We start from the raw sequence: 27,876 nt of genomic DNA on the forward strand, positions 1-27,876 counted from the left end.
TCAGTGTTTGTACACTGGAGGCTTCAAGTTTCCACATCACACTTTTGCAAGTTGAATATTGGACCATGATTGGCTTCAAACCAGTTGTGATGTCATAAATCAGTGCTCATAGGCCCGCCCCTTAAAGGACCAGTGTGTAGAATTTAGAGGCATCTAGCAACTGAACACCCCTCCCCTTCCAGGCATAAAGGATAACCTATGGTGACCACAAAACTTGCTAAAAATGCGAAAGGCCAGTGTTTGGTTAGTCCATTCTGGGCTGCCGTAGAAACACGGCAGTGCAACATGGCGGCCACTGTAGAAGAGGACCTGCTCCCTATGTAGATATAAAGGGCTCGTTCTAAGGTAACAAAAACACAATTCTTATTTTCACGTGATTTTACACTAATTAAAACATACTTAGGAATATTATATAACATTTCTGCCAAGTTCGTGCCACTACTAAACTCTACACACTGCACCTTTAAAATGGTATTTATCAGTGAGCACAGAGAAACTTTCTACTTTCAGCACGCAAATGTTAAAACAGCCTTCTAGTGTCAAACTCTGCACATACATCACAAGGGACAAGAAGAGAAACATTTTTGAGTGGAGGGGGGCTTTAAGGATTTTAACAAGGTAATTCAAATTTTTTTGTGTGGAAAAAAATATGTCAGTTACAAATTATTATTCAAAGTATAGTATTTTATAAACATCGGTGAACGTGTGGAGAGGATCTTAACCTACAGTATAATATCATGTTATTGGGTCTATTATTGACTTGACTTAATGTTAAAAGCCAACCGGAAGTTCCGACTGTACTGTAAGTGGCTACCAGCTAATGCTAGAAAGGTTGTCATCAGCTCCAAACGCTTATTTAACTTACCTCATTAGTTAGTTGTCATTAATTAGACACGCTATTTGAACACACTGGGCATGAAAATGAGAGAAAAGTAGGAATATTGTCAGGTCGTCTCAATAAACTTCTATCGAGCGACTACTTTTTTTTTTTTTTTTTTTTTTTTTTTTTTTTTTACCTGAGGGAGAATCTATGCTGAGGTTGGTCAAAACGTCTATTGTCTGTTGGTAAACGTTAGCTAGCTAACTTAGCGAGTGTTGCCCTGAGCTGATGTGAATTTTGCAGCACGTTTTTTTTTTGCATGTTCACGCTTGGATTTAACTGTTGATCTGTCGGGACTCTCATTTGTTATTGTTGAATAGCGGTTGTAGCTTAGGTGGCTAATCGTGAGCTAATTGCTAAGCTCAAGCAAAGCGAGTGAACGCTGTGACGGTTGTGGCTAGCTGGCTAATAGCAGTCTTCTTCTCTGAGGCAGAGGTGGTCGTTTGACCAAAGAGCTGGTCACCGACTGAGACATCTCATTCAGAGGTCAAATACTGGTGTCTGCACTGCTGGTCGCGTTTGTTCCTCATGTTATGTGTGTTATTATGACACCGCAGACACCAACAGGTCAGTCAGTGAGGTTGATATCTAACCTCAAATCAAGACTAATGTGGGATTTAAATGATGTGGCATAAAGCAGTCACAGCTAGCTAATGCTACGTAGCTAGCAGGGATACCCAGTGCAGATAAGATGTTTCACACACACACACAGTACATAATAAACACAGCAACATAGTGCCATGACCAGTAATGTTGCACCTGGATAAGATATTCGTTATGCAGTAAACATTTTAAGGACAGCTCATCCTTCAGGGAGATTTTCCTGTTGCTTTAAGGCCCAGTCAGGTTGTCACAACAAAGCATCCGCCCTGCTGAAGTGTCCTTGAGCAGGATAATGGATGCATTTTAAAAGGATGGAGGCACTGCTGGTACAAGCAGTCCTCCCTGCTGAAGGGGAAGAGTGACAACAATACTTCTCCCATAGAGATCTGCTGGGAATTTAGTTTGAACTTTCACCTATATAACATCTACATACGTATCTATAGCTACATCCACCAGAACCATTAATAATGCATATGTTTTTAACAACTTCTCTATTTTTACAACCCACAAGTCAGGTCATGTAGCCCAGTATTGTAATGTGTTTAATGTTTATAATGTATATAGATTGAATTCCATTTACTTGACTTTTTATTTTGTTGTGTTTAGTTCTTATCAGCTACCTTGTTTCCTGCACTGCTGTAAAATGCTAATTTTCCCTCTGGGGATCAATTAAGTCCTATCTTATCTTAACGAGCGCTACAGAAAGACATAAAAAAGACAACTACAGTCACTGAATGAACCCTTGGGATCTTTGTATTCATACAAAACAAAATACACTATACAATAAAGCAAAGAGACATACACTCACTGGCCACTCCATTAGGAACAATGTAACACAATCCAATACAACACCTCAACAACTCGGAAGTGGGTGGTGGTCTACTGAATATTTAGCCCCCCTCATGTATGTTAATGGAGTGGACAAAATATTAGAAACACGGTTCAATGTCATGCACTCTAGTACACCATCACCACCCACTATGATCTCAATAACAAACATAAACCTTTCTGACAATGTCAACAAAAACTGGAAATGTATAAGCTTCGTAAAAGTAGAATTCATGGCAGAGCTGTTGTATTGGATTGCATTAGGACAGATGTTCCTAATGAAGTGGCTGATGAGTGTATAGTGATGCTCATTGTGAAAATATTTATTTATTTTGTCCGTATTAGCCTCCAGTGTACAACCAGTGTCATTTAAAATAGTTCTGATCAGCTGATATCTAAGTGATAAGAGAGCTGAGATGTTTAGGACATGTTAACGAATAAAGAAATGTGCTGTTTGAATTAGTCATCAATAATACAAGCCTGGTTTCTGCTCTGAAAACATCTACACAGGAATATCTGTGATTGGAACATGACTGTATAAAACTATTGTAATAGGACTATGATTGTTTTAACGCTACGTCATTATTTATTAACTGTGCGCATGTAAATCTTTCAAATAACATTTTCCTCTTGTGATTATTGACCTGCTAAGTTGAGTCTCGACTTACTGACTGACACTTGATTGTTCTTCTCTGTAAGGTTTGTTTGAGGGATGGGCTCTGAAAACCCAGAGGACTTTGAACCAGCTGTGATCCTGGCCGAAGAAGATCAGCATGAAATCGGAGGCCTGATCAACTCTGATGGAGAAGAAGTGGATTTCTCAGATCTCGGTGAGTAAATGGTTTATAACAGCAAAGAAAAACAGTACTTAATAATGCAATCCAATACAACAGTCCTGTAACAAATATCATCTTTGTGAAACGTAATATTTTATTGGATTTAAGTGTATTGTGTGGAGTTTCTTTGACATGGATAAAATATTAAACACCTTTCATTATAATGCAGTCAGATACGTCATCACAAACTGCAGGAGCAAAACTTACCTCAGAATTGATTCAACAGATAAATAAATAATTTGAGAACTTTAAATAAGTCGATATATTTAATTTTATTTCAACTCCTGTGACACCTGAATACAATAGTTTATAAATAATGATTGCTGAACAGGATTCTTTAAACTAATGTTTGATGTAAGACTGTTCCTAGAAAATCTAAATCTGATCACCTCGAATTGACTCACAAAGAAATTACAACATGCTAATTTTGCTTTTGAGTTAGCCCTGATAGTATCTTCTGTGGAGGTCGAACATTAGTCACAGATGAAAGAAAAATGTGCAGCCACTGGATGCACCTCATGGAAAAAGAAATATCCAGAGTCTCCTCTATTCATTCCCAGCCAAGCTATTGTATTTGATTTTCCTGTGAATCCCTGGAGGTACCTGAATGCCACACACGTACACACACCCACTCTCGTTACATTATTTTATCTCTTTTGTGTCTTTGCTTGCTTTGTGCTGCCTACTTTATGTTTTGCTTTTGATTCTGTGGTTGCTTGTTTGTTTATTTTTGTGGATCACATGACTTTTGTATTTGCTTATAATGCGTAATGAGGGGAGATCACTACCAGCCTCTGGGGGGGGGGTTTAAATCTCACCTGCACAATTTGTTTCTTCTCTTTTGTCGTTGTGTTTATGCTGCTTTGTTTTTATTGTGCAAATAAAATACATTTAAAAAAAATTAAATGCACAATTTCTGCACAGTTAATTACCTACTCAGACTATAAATGTACTGAGACCTGATACTTTAAGTTCTTTTTTTTTCAGTTGAAAATCGGTATACTTCAAATTTCTTACACTTGTTAGAAACCTGTGAGACCTTAAATGACACTGAATTATCACACGGACCTATCTGGGACGCTGCCACACGTCTGTCCATCTTTACCATCACCACGGTTGTATTCAAAGATTTATTGTTTAGAAAAGGTTTATGCTTTTTTGTTTTCCTAAATAAAACACCCCCTCATATCTTTCTGTTCACACAGGAGACGGAGCTATCCCTGGCATCGGAGTTGCGGAGACCCCCTCAAAGACATTTGGTCAAAGTCAAAATGAAAAACCACCATCTCTTCATAGCTGCTCAGTGTGTGGGAAAGACTTCCCTTACGCCTCTAAACTCCAACGCCACCTACGCACTCACTCGGGAGAGAGGCCTTTCCCCTGCTCCATGTGTGAGAAGAGGTTTCCTGAGAAGGGGTTGCTCATGATTCACGAAAGGGTCCATACTGGGGAAAAGCCGTTCCCGTGCACTTTCTGCGAGAAAAGGTTCGCCAGTCAGGGCGAGCTGAGACTACACCGGCGGACTCACACTGGCGAGAGGCCGTATCACTGCTCCATCTGTCTGAAGAGCTTTTCTCGTCACTGGCATCTGAAAACTCACTTAGAGGCGATGCACTCTGAGGTTGTCGCGGGCTTTACGAGGAAGAAGTTCCCGTGTTCTGACTGCGATAAGAGCTGTAACTCAGCGGCCGAGCTGAGAGATCATCAGAGAACTCACACTGGCGAGAGGCCCTATCAGTGCTCGTTCTGTGACAAACGGTTCGCCTTGTCGGGTACTCTTGTGAGACACGAGCGTCTCCACACCGGCATAACACCCTACCACTGCTCCGACTGCGGGAAGACATTTTCACAGCAGTGGACTCTGACGACGCACATGAGGACTCACACGGGTGAAAAACCCTACAGCTGCACACAGTGCGATAAGTCTTTCGTAGCTCCCGGAGAGCTTCGGAGGCACACCAGGATCCACACCGGCGAGAAGCCGTACACCTGCGCGGACTGCGGGAGGCACTTCTCTTTGGCGGGGACGCTCAGAAACCATAAAAGGTCATGCACACAGAACAAGAACGGATCAGCTACAGGTCTCATCTCAGGCTCGGTTCAAGCTACGGTTGGTGAATCATCCCAGCAAGACGTGGTCAATAATATCACTGAGGTAATGACGTTACACAGCGGTTCATTTACTGTGTACATCAAATTTTGACATCACAGCATCATTTTTGACCTGAATCAGCGCTTGTTTCTGACTCTGATCTGTTCTTGCAGGTGTCTGACAGTCAGAGTGTACCAGTCGAAGTCGAGGCTCATTCCTCAGAGGGTCTTAACTGCGACAAAGCCGGCCAGTGTGAAAATAACTTGAGAGAGACAGAAGACCGGCTGGAGGACAGCACATCCAGTCCACACATGAATGTAATAGTGAAAGAGGAGGAGGAAGAGGAACCTTTGTGCGGTACATCAACATGAGATTACAGATTTCTGTTGTAGATATATAGATATAGTACATAAAAAGGAATAGTAATGCCCTTGAGAAAGATTTTAAATCCCCTTGGGTTGTTTGATTTGTGTTTATCCCAGTAGATGAAGCTCCTGATGAAGTGTCTGGTAGTGAAGATTGCACCATGCCAGAAGAAAGTGAAGAGCAGCAGCAGGAAAGCAACACAGAAATTCGAATTACAGTCAAGGAGGAAGAAGAGGAACTTGTCAACAGTAAGTAAATACTTTACTGGAGTGCAGATGTTAAATGTCAGTATGGTAATTTTATCACTATACTATATGTACTGTCTTTTACTAGAGCAGGTCTCAGTCTAGGTCCGTCCTAAACAATCTGTTGAGTGAGACAGTGCTTGTCGCCACTGAATAAATCTTATCAGATGCATCATGGTGGTTTAGTGATGAAAATGTATAAAGTGACTGCCACATCATGTCATTCTGGCTGCAAAGCTTTCTTGCATGTCATCCTCCCCCCCCATTTTAGTAAATGGGCTGCATTTATATATATTTTTTGCCTCTTATTCACCCATTCTCACACACCTTCACTCCTAACCATCAGGAGCAATTTTGGGTTCAGTGTCTTGCTCAGTGACACTCTGACATGCAGCTAGAACAAGGTGGGGATCAAACTCTCAACTCTGGGATTAGTGGACGATGTGCTCAGCTGAGCCTCAGTCACCCAAGACAAAAATGCCCCAAAAATACAAAAGCATCACTGTAGCTGGCAGAACTTAAACCTGCATTGACTACAGTCAGTGATTTTTGTTTTTGGCCACCAGGGGGCAGCGTAAGCAAACTGTGGCAATGACAACACTAACATTATCTTTCAAATTGATGCTTTTTAGCAATCAGTTGCCTATTTACACACCCTGCAGACACGGAGCAACATTGGTGTTAATTTGGAGTCGTGTTTCTGGTCACCTGATGAATATTTAGTCCGATATTTACTCTCCTTTTAGCTGCGTTTTAGCTCGACTGTGTTCACCAGCAAGTGACTAACTTTGTCCGTCTGCAGTTTGGTGCTGGGCATACAGTGTACAGTGGGTTTAGAGTTTTTTTTTATCAGGTGGCTGCTTCTGGAAACATCGCTATGAGAGCGGTGAGACTGAACCAAAACAGTAAAATTGTGTTTTGGCCAGAAAGCCAAAACTATAAACTGAAAGACGCGATAAATCTTCAGAGAGCTGACAGGAGCCGCAGAGTCTCTGTCATGTGATCCATTGTTAATATGAAAATATTGACTGTAGCCACTTTAACTCAAGATTATATTAGCAGGCTTCTCATTTTTAGCCAATTTCAACTTTAGTCAATTCATTCTGTGAGTTGGCCAAACAACAAAATGAAAATCTTGGCTGTTGTCTGCTTAATGTGCTCCCTGCAAGCAGCTTTTCTGTACTGTTCATGCTCAGCCAAAGATAAGTATTTCAGTATTTAAAATGATAGAACGTGGGCTGTGTCTTTTTGCAGTTCACTCCGGCTGACTTTTTGATGTCTCTGGCTGACTGGTTCGAAAATGAGAACCCTGCAGTTTGTGGTTAGTGTGGATTTCTTGTTTTTTTTTTTGCTAAAGTCTCCTGATTTTCTAGAATTTGATAGAATTTCCTCTGATTAATCTGTAACTAATCTGCCAGAGGTTTAGTTTTTAGGGACTGACTAATAAGACCATTGATATACCTTGTTAAAATCAGAAGAAAAGCCAACAGTTCCCTTTGTCCTTTCTTCTAGGATCAGTCTTAAGCCTCTGAAAGGTTTCTTACTTGTACCTGTAAAAAGACTTTATCAACAGCTGTGTTAATGTTGCTGCTCTGAACATACACAGTATTTAAGATGGGAGGCAGGTGTCTGTCCACAGTGGGGTGAGACATTTGATGCACCTTGCATTGTACTACAGAAACATAAACTCATATAGGCCTTTACTTAACACCTGGGCTGGATGATAATGCTTATTGAGAACACAGATGAGTTGAAACTCGATCATCTGCTAATCTTTTTTATCTCATTCGGTCTCCTTTCAGTCTTATATCATGTTGGATTCCACAGTGAGCAGCAGTGTCTTAACAAGCAAAAGCTTTGTCTTCATTGTTTATAAATGGCATGTTTCATTTCCTCCCGTTTATGTTTCCACAGTGTCTCGAGAGGATCCTGATCACGCCGCCGACGGGGATAAAGACCGTCCTCCAGCATCACCGGAGCAGGAACAGTTTAACAACAATCTGACGAAAAGCTCTTACTGCTGCGGGCTCTGCGGAAGAGACTGTCATAAGATGTCGGCGCTGCAAATTCACATGCGGATTCACTCAGGGGAGAAACCTTATCAGTGCACTCTGTGTGGGAAGCAGTTCACCCAGAAAGGTCAACTCAAAGGTCACCAGAAGGTCCACACTGGAGAGAAACCGTTTTCCTGCCCCGACTGCGGGAAGAGCTTCGCCCACTCGGGGGCCATGAACAGACACCGGCTCACGCACACGGGAGAGAGGCCCTACCACTGCTCCATGTGCGACCGGAGCTTCAACCAGTCCGGCCGCTTGAGGGAACACGAGAAAATCCACTTCGGGGAGAAGTTCGACTGCCCCGAGTGCGAAAAGAGTTTCACGAGAGCTTCAAGCCTCAAGAACCATTTCAGGCTTCACACGGGAGAGAGGCCGTATGGCTGCGACATCTGCGGCAGAGGCTTCAGCCGCTCTCAAAGCCTGAGGCTCCACAAACGGAAACACGATCCGATTCAGACTGAGGAGGAGTCCGCATTCAACGCGAAGAACGACGATTTATCGCAGAGTGACGATAACTCCCCGATAAATATGTGTATAACAGACAAAAATGACTGATAACGTATTTATATAAAACCATACAGATACGAGTAGTAGTATAATAATACTGTTGTCAAGATTTTAGGCAGTTAATAATAAAAATAAGGGACTACCTCTGTGAATAGACCAACCTTTACATGGTGGTTCACCATAAAAGTATCAAAGCTGAAATATTAAAACTCCCAGAAAGGTGCAGAAAAAAAACATGATGAACAGGTACGCGTCAGGTGACTAGCAACACTGTTTCAAAGAAAAACGACCAAAACGTATTTACTACAAACAAAACTTTTGTAAAATCTTAAACTGTTTAGATGGCAAATTTTAGAAGTCATATATACTCTTGTTTATCACTCTTACATATGTTAGCTGCATCAAAATATTGCACTCACATTTAGAGTATTTATGGTAGTACAAAAGACTCATTTAAGGTCTGTGATTTCACTTCTTCCATGCAGTATTTGTCATTCAAGCTAATCGTGTACGTGGAAATTGGACTTAAGAGTAATGATGTTTTTGTATCGGACGTTACAGCGGCCAGTGAGCAGTCTCAGAATCAGGTGAAACCGGATTTCATGAGATGGGTGCTGAGATTACGGTTTATTATGTCAGTAAAAATTTAGCCAGTAGTGAAATTATGGGATCATTACATTCATCAGGTTTGTGCCAAAACCATTTTTGCCTTAGTGGTGATTCATTTTTTGTTACCTGAGATCCAAATCATGAATCGGGTTCACCTGCTTTCGTCTTCTCTTTAAGGCCAAGTAAACATTGTGAATAAATCGATCATTGGCTTGTGACACGAAAGGCAATAATTTGAAGAAATGTAGATGGTAAATTTTGCCCAGTGCTGCCTCTGTCTAATTGTATGGGAAATGTTATACTGAACAATAAAGATAAAAGTACTGAAGACTATTTTTTGCTTTGGTGAGGTTGCTGCATGCTGATATTATTGTTGGAGAAAATGAATTAAATTGTGCTTAATTTGCATCAAAAGTTAAAAATATTCTCAATCAATTTAACCTAATTTTGCTTGAAATTGACCAAGAAATGCTCAGAAATGTTTGCTTTTTATCTGCTGAATGTGAGCTAGTTTCTTCCAGAGAAGATTCACATACATTATTATGATTTCCAAAACCTGCTTAAAGGTGTGTGCAAAAAATACTACACATATATTGTGGGTAAAGGCAACGGTAGAAGATGTTTTTCCCAAAGGAACAAAATTGGAGGTCTTCACTTAATGTTGCAACAGTACATGAATGAAATTAACTCTTTGTGTCATGTTTGCCACACAACACAGTATATAAAATAGTATCTCTTTGAAAGGTGCTGGTCATTAATTATTTAGTGTGGAATATTTTAATAAGCTGTTTATTCACAATATTTATATTATACTGATTAAACTATCTGTGTTATTGGGTAATCTAACTATCACTAATTATTCTCTACCAGAAATTACAGGAATTTTTTGTTTACCATTTTCTGACTGTAAATTTTCTCTTTCTTTTTTTCCTTCAGCCCAAGACATGGAACATAAAACAATATCTTAAATGAGATGACTTGTTCATATTATATACAATTATAATTCATATTAGGACTTACTGGTTATGTATTCTGCAGTAGTCAAAGAAGTACTGAGATCTTTAAACTTAAGTAAAAGTAGCAATAATTCAATGAAAAAATACTCCATTACAAGTAACAGTACTGCATTTAAAATGTTAAGTACTCATTATGCAAACTGTCCTCATATTTATCATAAATATATTACTGGAATCTAAATACTGATTTATTGACATGTGTACATGTGAGCAGCATATTAGAGTTGTCAACGCAGAGATAATCTTCACAATTAATACTGTTGGATAGTATCATCTATAATTGCTATTTTATAAAGATTTTCCCATGTTTTTATATAAAATATAGATCTGAAGAGTAGTTAGGAACTATAGCTGATTAATATATGTAGTGGAGTAAAAAGTACAGTATTTCCTCTGAAATGTAGTGGAATAGAAGTACAAGGTAGTATCAAATACTCAAGTAAAGTACAAGTACCTCAAAATTGTACTTAAGTAAAGTACTTGAGTAAATGTAGCTAATTAGTTACTTTCTCAGCACTGCCGAAAACATGTAAACACATGCGTTTACAAAATCCACAGCTGCTCCTGAAGGCAGCACCGCAAGGAAAAGTGTTTTGAAAAAACAATAACAAAAAAAAAGACACCACTTGACCAATCATAAATAAGCAGCATGTTATGTTTATACAGCATAACATAGCTGACGATTAGTACATGACATTTTGAGTTTAGTTCACAGAGCATTAGATCGTTGCAGGCTTAGATATAATATGGTTGCAGGACTCATCAAACGGAAGTGCTTGAAATTACGAGGTACACTGAACGTGTCATGGAGATAAACAGACGCACAGCGTGTAGACAGCTGAAGGCGTCAACGTTACGAATCATTTAGCTAACCATATATATAATTAGTGAAAAGGTTTTGCTCTGTTTGCTGCATTTTTCGTCTCTGAAAAACTGCAGTGATATCCAGGTAAGAAAAGCTGACGTCATCGCCCTTGTGAGCCTACAGTAGCTCCTGTTAGCTAAAGTTTACCCTGCTGCTGAAGTTAGCTAAAGCTAACAGACGTTTGACCTCTGCCAGTTTCAGACGATCAGTCATGGTTGTCTTTATTTCTACAGAGTAATGACCGGGGTCTAACAAGGCCTGTTATGAAGTGGTCAAACGTCTCCGTGGTGAACTTTGACATTTACGTGAATTTCTGTGCAGGGCTAGCTAAAGTTAGCTTCAACATACTGTTCCCTGAACTTCATAGAAGTGTGAGCGGTCATATTTCAGCAGCTGTAGATTATGTAAAGTGGGTGTAACCAGAGTTTTTAAAGGACGGGTTCACAATTTTTCAAGTCTGTCTTAAAACAATAGGCAGGTTCCCAAATGAACACTGAAACAGGGTTTTTCTTGCTGTAATCATTCCTGCTGTTCATATGTTGTTCATATATTAGAAGATCCCTTCATAATACACTTGTAATGGGGGACAAAGCCTCTACAAGCCTCCTTCTGTGTAAAAATGTATTTAAAAGTTTACCTGAAGCTAATATAAAGCTTCAGCCGTCCAAATGAGTCAAATCAAGTAGATATCTTTCAACGTTATAGTCTTTTTAGTGCCAGAGTCCCTCTTTTTGTTACTATACTCCCACCACAGCTCAGCAGGGAAACTGTCTGAGGAAACACAAGACTTTATCTGTGGAAGATATTAACTTTATTTGGTTAACTCAGACTGCTGAACCCTCATATAAGCTTCAGATAAACATATTTTTGCAAAAAATGACTGTGTGGCCAGTCCTCAAGTGGTCACTGCAACGTTTTTTTCTAACAGAAAAGTTAATCTATACTCTACAATCAGTTATACATGAAATGGATTTATGTGAAACATAGACTTTATATAATAAGGTCATTTTGAGATGTGCTAAATGTGGGTAGTTCAATGCAGGTTGGTCTTGATGGACCACTATCCAGATATGATCACTGAGCATGCTTTTGGTGATTAACAGCAGTGTAATTGCACATCTATGATAACTTATTTAAAGTAATGTGACATAATCTGACTCTTAACCTGCAGTTTATTTCAGCTGCAAATCAGAGAAACCATCATTTTCACTTCAGCATTTTTAAACACACTTCTCCCACCAACTCCAAACATCAGGAAATGACATATACCACTGTACTGACCTCCCTCTCTGTCTGTCACAGTCTCTCTCTCTTATAGGCACACAGTCTCACTTAGACAGACACACAATATCAGGATGGTGTCATACAAGCGCCTGAACCCAGAGGATGTTCAGTTTTCCAGTGAAGTATTGTCAGTGGATCCCCGTCCTGTCCAAGAGGAAGTTTCAGTGAGTTCATATTGCATTATATCATATTTCTACATCTTTTGGTCTGTCAGTGAATTTAAGTCTTTGCTGCAGAAACTGTGTGCTGTGTCATCTGGCTGCAGATGTTTTTGGATGTATTTGTCTCATTAATTTGTTAGAATTTGGTTTTTTGATTGTTATTTATTGTAGGTTGAGACTGAAACTTTATTCTTGGCTTTGGAAAGTGTAGTTGGCAAAACAATCTCACTACAAGGTCTGTACAGCAGGAGTGGGAACCTTTGAGCATCTCACGATTCGATTCAGAATCGATTCTCGATTAAATGAGTAGAAAAGGTGACACTATTTTTAGGCTCTTAGTCCGGTACACTTTGTGCCAAACTATTCACTGGTTTCCTTAGTCCGATGAAATGTTATATGAAACATAACTGGCAGTTAAGATACATGGTCTTGATTAATGTCAGTGTCAGCAGGGGAGAGAGTGTTTTGATTTTAAAAAGTTAACTGGAAGCATCTTACAGTCTTCACGTTTGTCTTGCAAAGGTAATTATTTAGGCATTAAACCCAAAATGTACCCGATCCTTTCCTTTTTTGAAGACTGTCCAGTTGCTGCACTGCTCTTGCAATTGACTTCTGCCTTTTTTTTCATTTTGTTTATATAAAAATGTTTTTTTGGCATTTTTGAACTGATTCAGAATTGTAGAAAATAAGAGTCATGATTCTTATGTGACTTGATTGTTTTTTTTCGACCCCTCCTATTTAGTAGCTGTTCTAAAGTCCTTAAAGTGTTCAGGAAAAATGGGAATTTGAACGTTTAGTATTCCATGACAATTAGATATACTCCATCAGCTGAGGAAGACTGTGTGATACGACTGAAAGCTCAAGAACAGTTACTAAATGGACCTTGTTGTGAGATTTTTTTTTTCAAGTTCTTATATGGTTTTGGATTGTTCTAGGATGTGGTCTTCTCATCAGTTTTGTTTATTGCATTGTTTTTGAGTCTAATTTTTAGATATTTTATGTTGTGTCATTGCTGCATATATTCAACTAAACTGAAAAGTAGATTATTAGACTCAATAAAGCTTTATTCACTAAGCGACTTTTCCCTCATCATGGTTACCCTGATTGGAAAAAATTTCAACATATTTTTTACAGTGTAAGGGACTAGTCTAGTTCCTGTTGATGGGTTTCTTTTCTTAGTGTGATATTTGATTTCCCTGCTGTGTCTCAAGGTGCCGGAGCAAGAAGAAGCCACTTTGCTTCCACGCAGGCTGTCATGTTCTGTCACCACAGGCGTCCTGGTGATTGGCTGCCTGCTGCTGCTCCTCTGTGGAGGCTGGCTCCTGGGCACCATGTTCTGGTTGCACAGTCCCTCCAACCAACAGCCACATAAACCCCCAGCACCGGCCCCGGCACCAACACCAGACTCTCTGAACAACACTGCAGCTGCCTCCCGCCGAGAAGCTTGCAGTTTAATCCCTGAGGCGTGGAGGTTTGATTGCTATCCTGAAAGAGGAGCCGTTGTTACCAGAGAGTTGTGTGAAGCGAGGAACTGTTGCTTTATCCCCGCATCCTCTCCCGCCTCCTCTCTCACCCGCCCGTCAGGGAAAAACGGTATCCCTTGGTGTTTCTATCCTCCCGATTTCCCCTCCTACTCGCTCAAGTCAATGAAAGGCACGTTACTGGGACAGAAAGGTGCGCTTGTGAAGAAGGTGAAGACCTACTACCCAGGAGACATTCTCACTCTGGAGGTGGACATACGTCATGAGACAGACACTCGGCTACGTGTCAGGGTGAGTACAGTGCTCACATGATAATCTGATAATCATACAGCAATAGTTTCTGTTTTCGCACAAGAACGATGACTTTAAGCATCATAAATGATCTAGCATGTATTTGAGGAACATGTACATCAACCCATTAAGCAGGTGAGCAGACAACAGTCCACATTCAGAGCTGTACCCTTTTTGTAGTACTTGTGTAAGACAAACAAGATCTATCTGTGATGTGTAATCTTTTGATCAAACAGTGTGGGTGTATATGATAGGTCAGTTGATTAAATGTTTATAACATAACACTGCAAATTTTCTTGTCTGTAACTCGATTACAAACTTTTTTTCCCCCCACATTTCTAAATCTAGATTACAGACCCTTCGAGTTCACGTTTTGAAGTTCCAATCTCTGTTCCCACCGTCACCAAGAAGGCTGAAAATCCAGAATACATTGTGGAGATTTCTAAGGAGCCGTTTGGCCTCATTGTGAAGAGGAGCTCTACAGGAGCCGTGCTGTAAGTTTTAGCTACATTTGATCGGATTAGAGGAAAGGACCACGGTCAGAGTTAGACAAGTATTGTATACTAAAAATGTACAACTTGCACTATAACATTAAATGTCTGTCCAACCGTTTCCTGTCAGTCTGAACACCACAGTGGCTCCTCTCTTCTATGCGGATCAGTTCCTCCAGTTCTCCACCTCCCTGCCCAGTCAGTTCATCTACGGCCTCGGGGAGCACCGTTCCACCTTTCTGCATGATGTTCACTGGAACACGCTCACCATGTGGGCCAGAGATGTGCCTCCGATGGTAATGAAACTCCTCTTTATGTCATTGTTCTGGTTGTAGTTATAATATTTTAGCCACAAACACGGATTTATGAGTGTGCAGTTCACTTTTGTGCAAGTAGTATGAAATGAATTACAGTGTTCTTGTGTTGCTCTTCACCATGTAGGAACAGACAAACCTGTATGGAGCTCATCCTTTTTACCTGGCAATAGAGGAAGGAGGGATCGCATATCATGGCTTCTTCCTGCTGAACAGCAATGCGATGGGTCAGTCTGCTAGTCGCCCTGTCGCTTCCACTTCTGGTTTCTCCACGTGCAATAATACACATGATAGCTGGAATCAGTGCACAGCAGCAACAGAAATGTAGCTGATTCTTACAGTTTCACAACTGTTCAGATGACAACATGAAGCAATTTAACAAAAACAGAAGTTGCATGTGGCAGTTAACGTGATTCATTTCTGTGGTGTGACAGCAACGTGACTGCAGCACCATTAGATATTAACTTTCCTCTATTGTATAAAGGAGGAAATTTAGAGGTCATGTTTTATTTTAACTAACAAAGCTAACGAGCGTGCACACTTTATCAAAGCTGAACACTTGTCATCCACTGCCATCAACAAAAAAACTGTTGAAAATTTAATGATATAACGCAGATCTTTGTACTTTCTTGTTTCCACACAGGAGCAACAATCAGCTGCTCTGTTCTGTTCATTTTATTCTCAGCTACTCCTTATAGCCCATGTAGTGGTTTTCCTTGCTTTGTTGCTTCAGGTGTATCTCATTAGTCTTGATTATAGCTTAGTATGATTTTCCTGTAATAAATGTTTCATCAGTGGTTTTTTTTCTGTTTGATCAGATGTGGCCCTTCAGCCTGCCCCGGCCCTCACCTGGCGCTCTATTGGTGGAATCCTTGACTTCTACGTTTTCCTTGGTCCTGATCCCGGTTCAGTGATTGGACAGTATATGGAAGTCATTGGTCAGTAAGAGTTTGCTGTTACGTGGGCACGTGGGAATGTTCTCTACTGCAGCTGCATGATCGTAAACCGTTTTTACGCAACATATATTTCACTCCAACTGTTTACTTAAAGAGATTTCAGTCAGTCTAAGGTGCTCCTGTTGAACTGTTGCCACATTACATCCTGAATAAAGTGACCATGAACAAACAAACCAGGGTAGATGTAAATAGCGATATTGAAAACTTCACCCTGTGAAAGGATAAGGCTGGTGCTATTCTATATTTTGCCTATAGTCAACAAATCCCATGAAAAGAACACTGTAGTTTATTTTGATTTGAACCCACATCCACCGTCCTCCTGCTACAAAAATACTCTCTAGAGCGCCAAATGTGTTTTAATCCTCACCCAACAAATGCACCATTTATTCCTTTTACAGTAACATTTGATAAAACTACAGTAAAATGCCAAACTGCTTTAAGAAAACACTGTGCCTTATTCAAAAATGAAATTATATTTGTGGTTTGTTTTTAAAGATTTACATCTGTAGGAGGGGCACATTGGCACATTGTGCTACAGACAAGTGTGGGAAATCATAAAGTACTGAGACAACATCTAAAATATTGTTGGTTTTGGCCTTTTTATGAGGTTTGCTGACCTTAAGAATAATATCAGCTTTGTCCTTTTTAAGTAACTGTTTTCTCCCTCCTCTTCCTCTCCTTCTAAGTAGAGTTTATTCACCACCACATTTGACTTAAATAGCTGTAAAACCCATAACACCTTTTTTTATATAAGTAAAGGTAAAAGATGAATAGATTCAATACTGTCTACAGAACATTTATGGACTGATGTTGCAGTTATATGTGAAGGTTTTCAATTTTGATTAACACTCTCTGGACAGCCTGAATCTGTATGAATTATGGCAATTTGACACAGAAACTGAGAAAAGTAGTTAAATGCTCTACAAACCACTGGCCTGCAGGTTGCTATTTATACATATTTTTTGGTATTTATCTGTGTTCAGTGTAATCAGTTCTGTCACCCTCAATTTAAGCATTTTCCCTCTGATATCTCCCTCCATCTTGTCACAGGCTACCCAGCGATGCCTATTTACTGGGCTTTAGGCTACCATCTCTGTCGGTGGGGGTTTAACTCAAGCGAATCCACCTGGAACGTTGTCAAGAGCTTGAGGAATTACGGGATACCTCAGGTAAACTTGAATCAGCAGACTGAGCATTTAAATTCAGTGTTCATTTTGAATTTTAAGTTATTTTCTGAAATAACAATTTGTGTGTATTCTGTGTTTCTTTGCAGGACGTCCAGTGGAATGATATCGACTACATGGAGCAATTTTTGGACTTCACTTTTGACCAAACAAATTTTGCCACGCTGCCTGACCTGGTCAAAGACCTGCACGCTCATGACCAGCGCTACGTGATGATCCTGGTACAAAGGAGTGTGCACTTGCTTTCATACGTGCTGCTTCTTGTTTTGCATATCTGTATGTGACCGTTGTTTGTCACCCTGCAGGATCCGGGTATCAGTAGCACTCAGCCTGAGGGATCGTACTGGCCGTACGATGAAGGGCTGAGGAGAGAAGTTTTTATTAAAGATGCTGAAGGAAAAACACTTATTGGGAAGGTGAGACACAAATCCCCACTTACCCACTTACTACTCAACTGCTTGTCTTTTCGGAAGGAAACATATAGTGTGTTTTACAGAAGAAAATCTCAATCCCTCCTTCCAGGTGTGGCCTGGTCTGACAGCATATCCTGATTTCTCTAACGATGAGACGCATGAATGGTGGTACGAAAACCTTCAGAAGTTCCATGAGAAGGTGCCGTTTGATGGATTATGGATTGTAAGTATGGAAATGGGAGACATTATTTAAAGGACCATCGTGAAGAATTTAGTGGCATCTAGCGGAAAAGACTTGGCAGAAATGGAGTATAATGTTCATAAGTATGTTTTAATTAGTGTATAATCCCATGAAAATAAGAATCGTTACCTTAGAATGAGCCCTTTATATCTACATAGGGAGCAGGTCCTCTTCTACAGAGCCCGCCATGTTTCTACAGTAGCCCAGAAAGGACAAACCAAACACTGGCTCTAGAGAGGGCCTTTTATGTGAGTTTCATGGTCACTGCAGGTTCTCCTACACGCTTGAAAGGGGAAGGGGAGGGACATTCAGTTGGTTGCAATCTGCAACCTCACCACTAGATGCCACTAAATTCTACATACTGGTCCTTTAAAAACCGAGCAACTTTGATTTTAATCCCATTGTTGTAGTGCTTCTCAACAATTCATGATCTTCTCCCTGATCTTTGTCTCATTCGTTTTAGGACATGAACGAGCCATCAAATTTCTTAGATGGGTCCACTAATGGATGTCCATCAAACAGTCTTGAAAATCCACCTTACACACCAGGTGGGAGACATGGAGCTCACACCACACAACCGTTACACAAACTCACAATTACAGAGTACACATGATTGTCAAAATGTAAAACTATGTCTTTTACCTTGTAGGTATACTAGGAGGTTTGCTGAGAGCCAAAACTGTGTGTGCATCTGCACAGCAGAAGCAGTCCACACACTATAACATGCACAGCCTGTATGGACTCATGGAAGCGAAGGCCTCTGCAAGGTTAGGACTTATAATGTGCACATGTGAAAAGAAATCAAATGCTATAAAAGTGTCTTTATTAACAAGACTAAGTCTACAGCCATGCTAGCTGCTCTGGGGACAGTGAATGTCGGTCGAGAATTTCATGGTAATCCAACCAATAGTTGCTGAGATATTTCAGTCTCGACCAACTGCTGCTAGCATGGCTAAAAAAACTGAACAATTTGTCTTTGTTCTCTCCTTAAATCTTCTACTTGTCGGTCATCTCCTCTTGCTTTCTGTCCTCTTGTCCAGTGCTCTGAAGCGGATCGTGGCAAAGAGGCCTTTTGTGATCTCTCGCTCCACCTTCCCCAGTCAGGGGCTGTACTCTGGACACTGGCTGGGAGACAACAGGAGCCAGTGGAAAGACCTGTACACCTCTATAGCAGGTTAGATTCCAGACTTTAGATCACATAGACGTATTTTAAAAAATACAAACATGCTCTCACACACAGCTAATAGTGGATTCTAATATTAACATTTAAGTTCTCTGATCTTTATTGAGATATTTAACATTGAATTGACTCAAGCCAACTAAATGGTTCCTTCACATTGTTTCTTCTTCAAGGTCCAGGTGTTGCTTGTAGTGATGACCCCATAGAGAATGATCACCTGACTCTGCAGAGCTTTTTTAGCATCTTTTAACCTCTTTAGCATTGTTTTGTTTTTTTTAGCCCACACATTTGCGGTATGGTGCTGTTTCACCGTTCTCATCAGCCACACTTCCAGCAGCAGCAGGCAGCAGTTTTCAGTAAAAATGCTCTGATAAACCAACTCTATACTACCCAACATCAAATGTCTGGCAAAGTTAGTGACTAGCTGTTGAAGAAAAATGCTATCCACAGAGCTGAAGCTGTTTCACAAGGCAGTTACTCTGTTCACTTTTCTTAGTTTAGCCAAGTACCTCCTTTCCATATTCTCCAAACATCACCTACCTTTCCTTTCTCTCCTTCAGGTATCCTGACCTTTAACCTTCTGGGCATACCGTTGGTGGGAGCAGATATTTGTGGCTTCAGTGAGGAGCCGCAGGAGGAACTCTGTGTCCGCTGGACGCAGGTGGGAGCTTTCTATCCCTTCATGCGCAACCACAACGCCATCAACATGAACGTAAGTATTTAACATCACTGCTCCAACTGCTCTGTTGTCTTTTTTTCATAGTTTATTTCTTAAATATTTTATTTTTGAAATCTATTTTCAGCCCCAAGACCCAACAGCTTTCAGCCCTCAGGCTCAGCTCGCCATGAAGCAAGCGTTGCTGTTGCGCTATTCTCTCTTCCCACTCCTCTACACGCTCTTCCATCATGCTCACGTACACGGACACACTGTTGCACGGCCAATCATGTTTGAGTAAGTGAAGCACAGCATTGTATTCTTCATTTTTTTATGTTTAATTTTACTTTTAAACAATAATTCTTTGATTTTATATTTCGGGTTGGCTGGGCAGATCCTTTGCTTTACATGTATTGTGTCTTTATTCGGGCAGCAACAATTACTCAGGAGAGACTGAGTGCTGTTGTTGTGCATGCATACCCGGTATACCTTGCAGTCGATTGGTTAGGTTTAGACATAAGAAGTGAAATGATTAGGGTAAAATAGTAATATAAAAGAGTAGGGGCATTTAGTCTCTTCCCAATTACTCTATTAATGAATCATTCATTGAAAGAAAATCAATTAATAATCAATTAATTGTTGTTAATTGTCATTATTCAAATTCACCATTTCCAGCTTCTTTATTGTTAATTTTTGTTTCTTTTCTATATGTGATTGTAAACTAAACATTTTTTTTACATTTAAAACACAATTCTTTGAAGTTTTCTAAAGGATTTATCGAGAAAATAATCGATCGGATTAACTGATAATGAAAATAGTAATTTGTTGCATCTCTAGTCTTTATGTGTCTTGTATGTATTCAACAGGTTCCCAAAAGATATAAGAACCTATGGGATTGACAAACAGTTCCTGTGGGGGAAGAGTTTATTGGTGACACCGGTGTTGGATCCTGGCGTCGACTACGTGGATGGTTACTTCCCAGCGGGTCTGTGGTATGACTACTACACGGTAAGACCCACACATTATATACGCTGTTGTATGAGCTGGGAATGAAACGTTGTAAACTGTGTACTCATACACCAACATGTGCTCCTCTTCTATCCAGGGCGACGTTTTGAACAGTAAAGGTGAAGAGACGCGACTCGTAGCACCTCTAGAGAAGATCAACCTGCATTTGCGTGAAGGATCTGTTATACCAACACAGGTAAATCAGATTCTTGGATAAATTTACATTGTTTATGTATTTTTTCTGATAGATTTTAGAAGTGGTTTACCAAACTTGACACGAGAGTAAAGTACTTGCACCAGCTGATAAAACAGAGCATGTACAGTATTTGAGAAAGAAAAATTGTTAAAACTTCTTCATATATCTTTTTTGCATTTGTCAAACAGTCCCAAACCAAAAGATGATCAGTTTATGACAAAGAAAAGTATTAAATCATCACATATGAGAAGCTTAAACCAGCAAATATTTGGCATTTTTGATTGAAATGACTGATCATTTTGAAATGACTGAAATGATTATTCGATTATTAAATAGTTGAAGATTAATTCTCTGTCAATCGACTAGTCGTTGTAGCTTTATACGACAGGATTTGTCAAGACTGTTTCTTTCACAGGAAGTGATTCCATTGAAAACTGTTTTGTCTTTGACCTCTGTGCGATTATCCTGAGCAAACGGGATGTTGTTTCTGGAGAGAGATGTTGAGTTTTTTCCAATTTTTTTCAACATTTTGAGCTCTGCAAATGAAATTCCATTCAACTGCACTGAGTTTGGTTGGAGGCAGAAATCTCAGAAGCAGACATTTCAAAATCTATACACATAAAAGCTCATTTCTCTGTGTGGTAATTAACCACTAGAGATAAGTCAGAAAATTGGTAAAAAAAAGATAAAATTGTTGGGATTTTTTTTGTATTTTGGGTGAACTGACCCTTCAAGATGTTTTAAGTGAACCTGACAAAACTTTAAAACCACATTTCAAATGTTCTAGAGAAACAAGAATATTGGTCACACCTGATATTTGGATCTGACTTGTGAACGCTTCCTAAATTTTGTAACGTAATGTTTGCTGACCTCACACGCAGGAGCCCAACGTGACCCTGTGGGTGAGCAGCGGTCAGCCTCTCCACCTGGTCTGTGCTCTTTCTGATGATGGCTCAGCCAGCGGAGATCTGTTCTGGGATGACGGAGAGACCATCGACACCTACGAGAACAACCAGTACGCCTACATCACCTTCAACGTCACTCAGGTGCTCACGTCTGTTTTTACTCTCAGTATCTGTCACTTTGTCTCATTACTCACATTTCCCATTTCTGAACTAAATGGATCTAGTTGTGGGGTATCTGTGTAGATGAAAAGAACACAGCAATGCATTCTGGTCTACTGAGTCCAGGTCTCGTTGGTAGAAATTGGGGTTTCTCGTGAGAACCTAAGATAATCAAAAGTCTTTCAACGAGAATTGTTGCCGTGCTGCAAATAAATCCACATCACATTGTGTACATTTGGCCTCCAGGAGTCCGAGCAGTGACTAAATGAACCCAGACGTTAATTTATTATTAATTAATATCTAATGTTGGGTCACTGTTCTTTAAAACATGTCTTGCCATAAAACTCACACTCGTCCATCTGCTTATTATATAGAAAGTGATGACATCACAGGTGCTCCACAGCAACGTGGAGGCCACATACATCACGGTGAGGTCGGTGACCTTCTACGGCGTGAAGCAGGAACCAAGCAGAGTGCTGGTGAACTCCCAAGATGCACCGTTCAGCTACAGAGTCAATCAGGTGAGGCGAGGGTCAGAGGTCGTGTTAGTTTATTCACACTCAGTCGCTCAGGCTCGATGGAGATCTTGCATCCGGTGAAACATGATTGTTAGTTTCGCTTTTACATTTTGTCTTTGAGGGAAAACAAAGAATCACACACATTGTCCATCACTTGTTCTCACTTTATTGACGACATTTCAGCCATCATATCTTTATCAGGCAAAATTAATAGAGACAAACAGCAGGGAAAAAGCTGCCAATCAGAGGACACCTGCAACACTTGGTATGCATGTAAATCAAGGTCAATGAGCACTAAATATAAAGAAACATGATAATGAGCTCTTCCAGTTGTAAAAAAAAATATAATAGAAAGTAGGATCACATCAGTCAATAAGGTCCTTTATGAACAAATCAGTCCCATTTTACACAATGTAGTCAATATTCTTCAAAAAGTAGAAAAAAAACTAAAAGCAATCTAACAATGGAAAAAAGCCTAAAAAACAAAATACTCCAAAATCATTCATATCAACAGGAGAAAATATACAAGATATATATGAAGAGAAATGTATCTTAACAAGAAGATTGATGAATATTGGAAGCATATAAACAGAGTTTGTTTTCTTTCCAAGTCAACAGTTTTTGCTTCTTGAGACTTCATGGTGTGCAAGAACTTACTAGAAACAGCTACTTCTCCATTTTATAATATTAATTATTAATTGCATTAGTTGTATTTGTGTTTATGTTACCTGCTCGGTGACCACAGATGGAAATGATCTAGCTAGTAGCTAAACAATACATCTCTTTGTATGAGATTCATGTTTATAGATTTAATAAACTAAATTATTAATATCTATGAAGCTATGTAAGAGCAGACCCAGTTGAACTTGATTTAAAAGCGCGTTGATGTGTGCAGTTTGCATGTTTTTTATGCTTTTAGTTTACAGACTGAATAAATTCTTCGCGTTGAAATGATCTTTGTTTTTCTTTGTGTCCCTGCAGGTGTTGACGGTTACAAATCTGGGTCTGAACCTCAGTCACAACTTCACCATCAGCTGGATGTAAAGAATCAGATTTTGTTTCATTTGTTGGTTTTATTTTGTTGACGCCTATTGAAGCTGACACACAGAGCGCAGCCTGTCAGTATTAGCACAGTGATGTTTTTCACTGTTTTGGCTCTCTACTCTACACTGGATGATAAAGGGAACGATAACTGAGGTTAAAGTGTTAAAGTTCACGTCCATATCCGGTGAACAGTTTAGGAGAGTCAGCGCTTTAAACTTTATAGTTATTGTTTTCATTTCGTAAACAGCGTGCCGGAGTACAGAGCCAACACAAAACTGTCCATCCGTCAGGAGAGATGAGCAGATAAGACAAAGCGGAGGCGCTCTGGAGGGAGCAAGGTTGTGATCGTGTTCATCTTATTCATAGTTGCAACATCATCTTGAAGAGGCTTTGCACACAAAAGTGTTTCTTTGTGCAAAAACACGCTTATTAAACAACAAAACACAATCCAACGGTAGCCTCGACGCTGCTTTTAATATCTGTGCGGACATTTCATAAATGATAAATTATAGACGAACCGTCGGCTGATTTTAACCAAAAAGCTTGGCTTGGCCTTGTTACTAATTATTAGTTTTTATCTGTATATCAAATCTGTATTTTTGAAAATTCTCATCAGCAGAAGGATAAAGTGCAATGAATTACAGAGAGGAGAATCTACTTTCCTGCAAATGTGACAAGAGTCTTATTAGAGTTCATGATGTAATATATTGTACATGTGTGAATGCAGTCGACAGCCTATTTTTGCACTAATTAGTCCTGCAGTAATTTATAGGTAGATACAGGTGCCTTATGATTCCTGTTTCTGTGTTTTTGAGCATCTCTGGGTTTGTTCCAGATGATCCTTTTTTTTTTTTTATGTTGCTTTATGTTGTAAACATGTTTGCAATGCTGAAGACCATGGTACTGCTGTGCCTGACAGTGGCTTTAAATGGAAAATGATACCATTAGCAGCCATGAGGGTTCTTGTAAATATACTGTGAATTTTCTCAGCACTGATTTTCTGACAGAATGCAGTTTAAAAACTGAAGCCAGATGAACTTCTTGAGGCAGTTTAGTTACATTTTCAAGATTCATTCTGCTTAAATCTGACCATGATGCTGTGGACATCTGATATGAATGTCTAAAGGCTTTTCTCACAACACACACTAACTGAAAAGTTACACTCTTTCATATTAATAAGGTGGACACAGTATTAGAAATACCTCTAAGTATAATGCAATATAAGTCAACAGCACCACAACAGTTTGCAATATTTGAGTATTATTTTTTGTGTGATTGTTCAGATTTAATTATATGAACAATATGAAGAAATTGTTTTTTTCAGCACGTTACCAAAAATGATGATTGACACCTTTTAGCACAACAACAAGTAAAGAAAAAGAACATTTGTTGATTTCTAAACTTATGTCATGTTAAAGATTCAAGGCAAAGAAAAATCTTAGTTCTATTATTTTTAAATTGCAGATTTATAAGAACCAAGTTCCATTTATTTGAGCTCTGTTGTGATCAACAGATCATATCTGAATAAATAGTATTTTGAGCTTGCCTGCATTGGGATCTTGAACCTGAAGCACCGGAGCTCATGTGCCACTAGAGGACACAATTTCTCAGCACTGTGACGATTGTTGGTCTTATTTCTCATAACAGAAACTGTCATTTTCCTCATGGCGACAAAGGATTTGACTTCAGATACGTTTGTCAGCCTTAATTACTGAAAGTAACTAGGTTTTTTTTGTGCTTTTCTGGTTTGAAACACAAGAGCAGAATGTTTTTAGGGATGAAACTGAATAACAAACGCTGTTCCCTCCCACTGCCTTCTGCATGAGACTTAAACTACAGTTTCAATGTAATATCTGTTTAACTGTAACATCTAATTGTCTCATCTTTTACCACCAACTAATCTAGAATAAATTACAACCCATGTGGACTGGCAAAATGTGTTGTTGATGTTTATCTGATATATTTTTGCATGGTTGCTATTTGAGCCATCAACAAGGTGGAAAATCTGGTTGTGTTTCTGCTTAAATTGACTAAAACTCTTTGTTTCCTGTCTAAAGAAATATATCACATTTCCCTCCTATTGTCTTCACAGCATCAGAGGTTCTTACTGGTTTCACCTCTTTTGTTCTCTCTTCCTGTTTTATGCTTTAAAAGATCATTAAAAGCGATTTCAAGCACAAAACTGTTAAGCTCAGCTTAGACGGTAAAGAAAAGGAAAAAACATCCTTCTTTACATGCACATTGCACATCACTTTGAGTCAGTTATAACAACACAGCAATCACCATAGTTAGGCTTTATTATCTCACATAATTCATATAAAACTTCTAGTTAAAAATCGCAGACACGTTCACATTTATATACACAAAAAATTAACAGTCCTGGAGTGAATTATCCAGTCAGGAAGTCCAGCGGAACATACTTCATGATTATCTTATGCCAGCCGGAGATAGTGGGAGTCTTACAGGAAATCCACTGAAGAAACATATTTCTACTTGTACAAAATGTCTTGAATTTTGTCTATGATGGTCCATAGCAATATGCACATTAGGAAGACCAAGGAGGAATCAAGTTCAAGTTCAGTTCCCCATTGCTCCCATTTAACCAGCTCTCCATCCATGTAAACCCAGTGCTTATGTAGATAGAGGAGTTTCAGGATGTCTGTAATTAAGATACACGGGTCGCCTGAGGACTGAGCTAAAATAGTTTGTGTCCTAAAAATATATATATATATATATAAAATGTTATCTCCATAGAAACATACAAGGAAAGTAAACTGTGAAAGGAGCATTGTCGCATTGAGCCAAAAACTGGATCTCATGAGTCATGACACCAAACAAGTATTCGACTGTCCCTAACACACACACACGCACACACACGCACACACAAGTGGCAGAAAGTGAAAGCAAATAGCGTGTCCCATATTCCCCTCTGATGGCGGGGGTTGAATTGTACTCCACTACTGATAAGCTGCATTCAGGATAGACATGTTTTTATTGGCTCTGTGCAAACGTTCACAGGCTAACTGTTTCCAGATGGCAGTTTGCGGAGGGCATATATATCATTCAACAGAGGGGGAGGAGAGAGCAGAAAGAGAGAGAGAGCGAGCAGCGGGGGTCTGTCAAAAGCATTCTGCTCTACTGACGAGGGCATTTCCTGTCTGGATTTGGGAGGATTAAGTATTTGTGCGTGGGGGGTGTTTGTGGGGTCGGCATGTGGAGAGAGGGACAAAGTACAGATCTTTTTTGGGGGGGATTCTGTGCATGTTGGATTTGCGTAACCATCCTCGTAATGCTAGTTAGGAAAACATGAAACAGATTTTTGAAGGCACACAGAGCTGAGAAAAACCATTGTTGCCAAATAGTGTTTCATTGGAGTTCTGAGGTTGGCTTGTTTTGTCATGTTGAGTCACATTTCTGTAGAACATTTCATACAGAAAACTTCCCAAACAACAACAAAAAAAACTGTTAAATATTGTTGTGAAATGAAATATGTTCAACTTCATTTAAAAATAAAATGGCTTTGGTATGTAATCAAGCATGAGGCTGTTATGGGTCATAAAAAGCTAAAAAAAAAAAACAACCTTCCTTCTTTGTTTCTTTCCTTTTATTTTCACTCTGAAGCGTTCAAGTTAGTGGTCTGGGACAAAAGAGCACAACAAACCTAACTACAGCTCTTATGTGTGCATGTTTCACTGCTTCTATTCAGTCTATCAAGACCACCAGTTTTGTAAAGTGAGGTCACTTTTGGCGAGTTCTCACTTCCTGAGGAATATCTGAGTTAGATGTAGGTAATAATTAAGGGAAGAAATGTCACACATAGATGGTTCTATGTATTGTTTTATAAATGTGTAACTTCTTAAAGGGGAAACATTAAAAGCATGTTGGTGAACTAACATAAGGGGTTAAAAAAAAGCAACATTTCTGCAATAATCTGACACAAAAATGATTTTTAAGTCATCCTGTTGTTTCTTTTTACCACAGTAAAAAATGTGAGTACTTGTTAAATGTTGCAACAAATTCTTCAGTGAAAGCATTTGGAAGAAGAGATCGTCTGCACTCTTTAAAGTCTAAAGTCTTTCTATTAATCTGTACACCTACACACACCTATAGTCCTTGGATTTTGGTCTTTCTTTAAGGTGTGGTGAGGTCTGTCGCTCCATGATATGACTTACCTAGTCAAATATTTACCCTGTAATCAGATGGGATCCAGCTCCTTACTTTTCCTTTCTATTTGCTCTCAACTGTTTCATTTCTGCTCCAGTTGACATCATGTTTATGCAAAGTCTTTGTCTGTATGTTTCTGATTTGTAAACAAAAATTATTGTCTGCTTATCACAGAACCAAATTAGGCTTGGAAAGTCCAGAAAGATGTCCTCCAGATGACAGATTTCCTTGGTCTGCAGCTTTAATTCATCATTGGTGGTTGACGTTGTGTCCATTTATCTGTTCCAGCAATAACTTTAGCATCTAGCGGACAAACAGCAGCTGGAT

General features: G+C 39.4%; 2 protein-coding genes across 7 annotated transcripts; both read left to right on the plus strand.

Annotated features, from left to right (window-relative positions):
- Positions 1–250: 250 nt before the first annotated feature.
- LOC137180081 (zinc finger protein 271-like) lies at positions 251–9,356 on the plus strand. 6 transcript variants are annotated; one of them, XM_067585294.1, is made up of 6 exons: positions 251–345; positions 3,011–3,141; positions 4,353–5,302; positions 5,413–5,596; positions 5,722–5,853; positions 7,765–9,356. In XM_067585294.1, exons 2-6 carry the CDS (start codon positions 3,024–3,026, stop codon positions 8,460–8,462), a joined length of 2,082 nt encoding a protein of 693 aa, XP_067441395.1. In that variant the 5' UTR covers positions 251–345; positions 3,011–3,023; the 3' UTR covers positions 8,463–9,356. The 6 variants fall into 6 exon arrangements, with proteins under 6 accessions (XP_067441395.1, XP_067441394.1, XP_067441396.1 ...); XM_067585293.1 differs by lacking the exon at positions 251–345 and adding an exon at positions 503–618; XM_067585295.1 differs by lacking the exon at positions 251–345 and adding an exon at positions 735–802.
- A 1,471-nt stretch (positions 9,357–10,827) lies between these two features.
- Positions 10,828–25,321, plus strand: gaa2 (alpha glucosidase 2). Its single transcript, XM_067585299.1, has 21 exons — positions 10,828–10,988; positions 12,207–12,352; positions 13,561–14,121; positions 14,470–14,615; positions 14,743–14,908; positions 15,054–15,153; positions 15,745–15,864; positions 16,933–17,051; positions 17,156–17,287; positions 17,372–17,482; positions 17,589–17,702; positions 18,184–18,268; positions 18,370–18,487; positions 18,761–18,894; positions 19,461–19,612; positions 19,704–19,852; positions 20,422–20,563; positions 20,661–20,759; positions 21,641–21,805; positions 22,198–22,344; positions 23,323–25,321. The coding sequence occupies exons 2-21, from the start codon at positions 12,260–12,262 to the stop codon at positions 23,383–23,385; spliced, it is 2,916 nt and encodes a 971-aa protein (XP_067441400.1). The 5' UTR covers positions 10,828–10,988; positions 12,207–12,259; the 3' UTR covers positions 23,386–25,321.
- Positions 25,322–27,876: the final 2,555 nt, after the last annotated feature.

The sequence above is a fragment of the Thunnus thynnus genome, chromosome 3 (genome assembly GCF_963924715.1).
Source record: "Thunnus thynnus chromosome 3, fThuThy2.1, whole genome shotgun sequence".
NCBI classification, from domain to species: Eukaryota; Metazoa; Chordata; class Actinopteri; order Scombriformes; family Scombridae; genus Thunnus; species Thunnus thynnus.

Coding starts and splice junctions, on each gene's coding strand:
- gaa2 (XM_067585299.1), top strand. CDS start 12,260: ATGGTGTCATACAAGCGCCTGAACCCAGAGGATGTTCAGTTTTCCAGT. Junction 15,865..16,932: donor ACAGTATATGGAAGTCATTG/GTCAGTAAGAGT, acceptor ATCTTGTCACAG/GCTACCCAGCGATGCCTATT. Junction 19,853..20,421: donor GCACGGCCAATCATGTTTGA/GTAAGTGAAGCA, acceptor TGTATTCAACAG/GTTCCCAAAAGATATAAGAA.
- LOC137180081 (XM_067585294.1), top strand. CDS start 3,024: ATGGGCTCTGAAAACCCAGAGGACTTTGAACCAGCTGTGATCCTGGCC. Junction 5,597..5,721: donor GGAAGAGGAACCTTTGTGCG/GTACATCAACAT, acceptor TGTTTATCCCAG/TAGATGAAGCTCCTGATGAA. Junction 5,854..7,764: donor AGAAGAGGAACTTGTCAACA/GTAAGTAAATAC, acceptor ATGTTTCCACAG/TGTCTCGAGAGGATCCTGAT.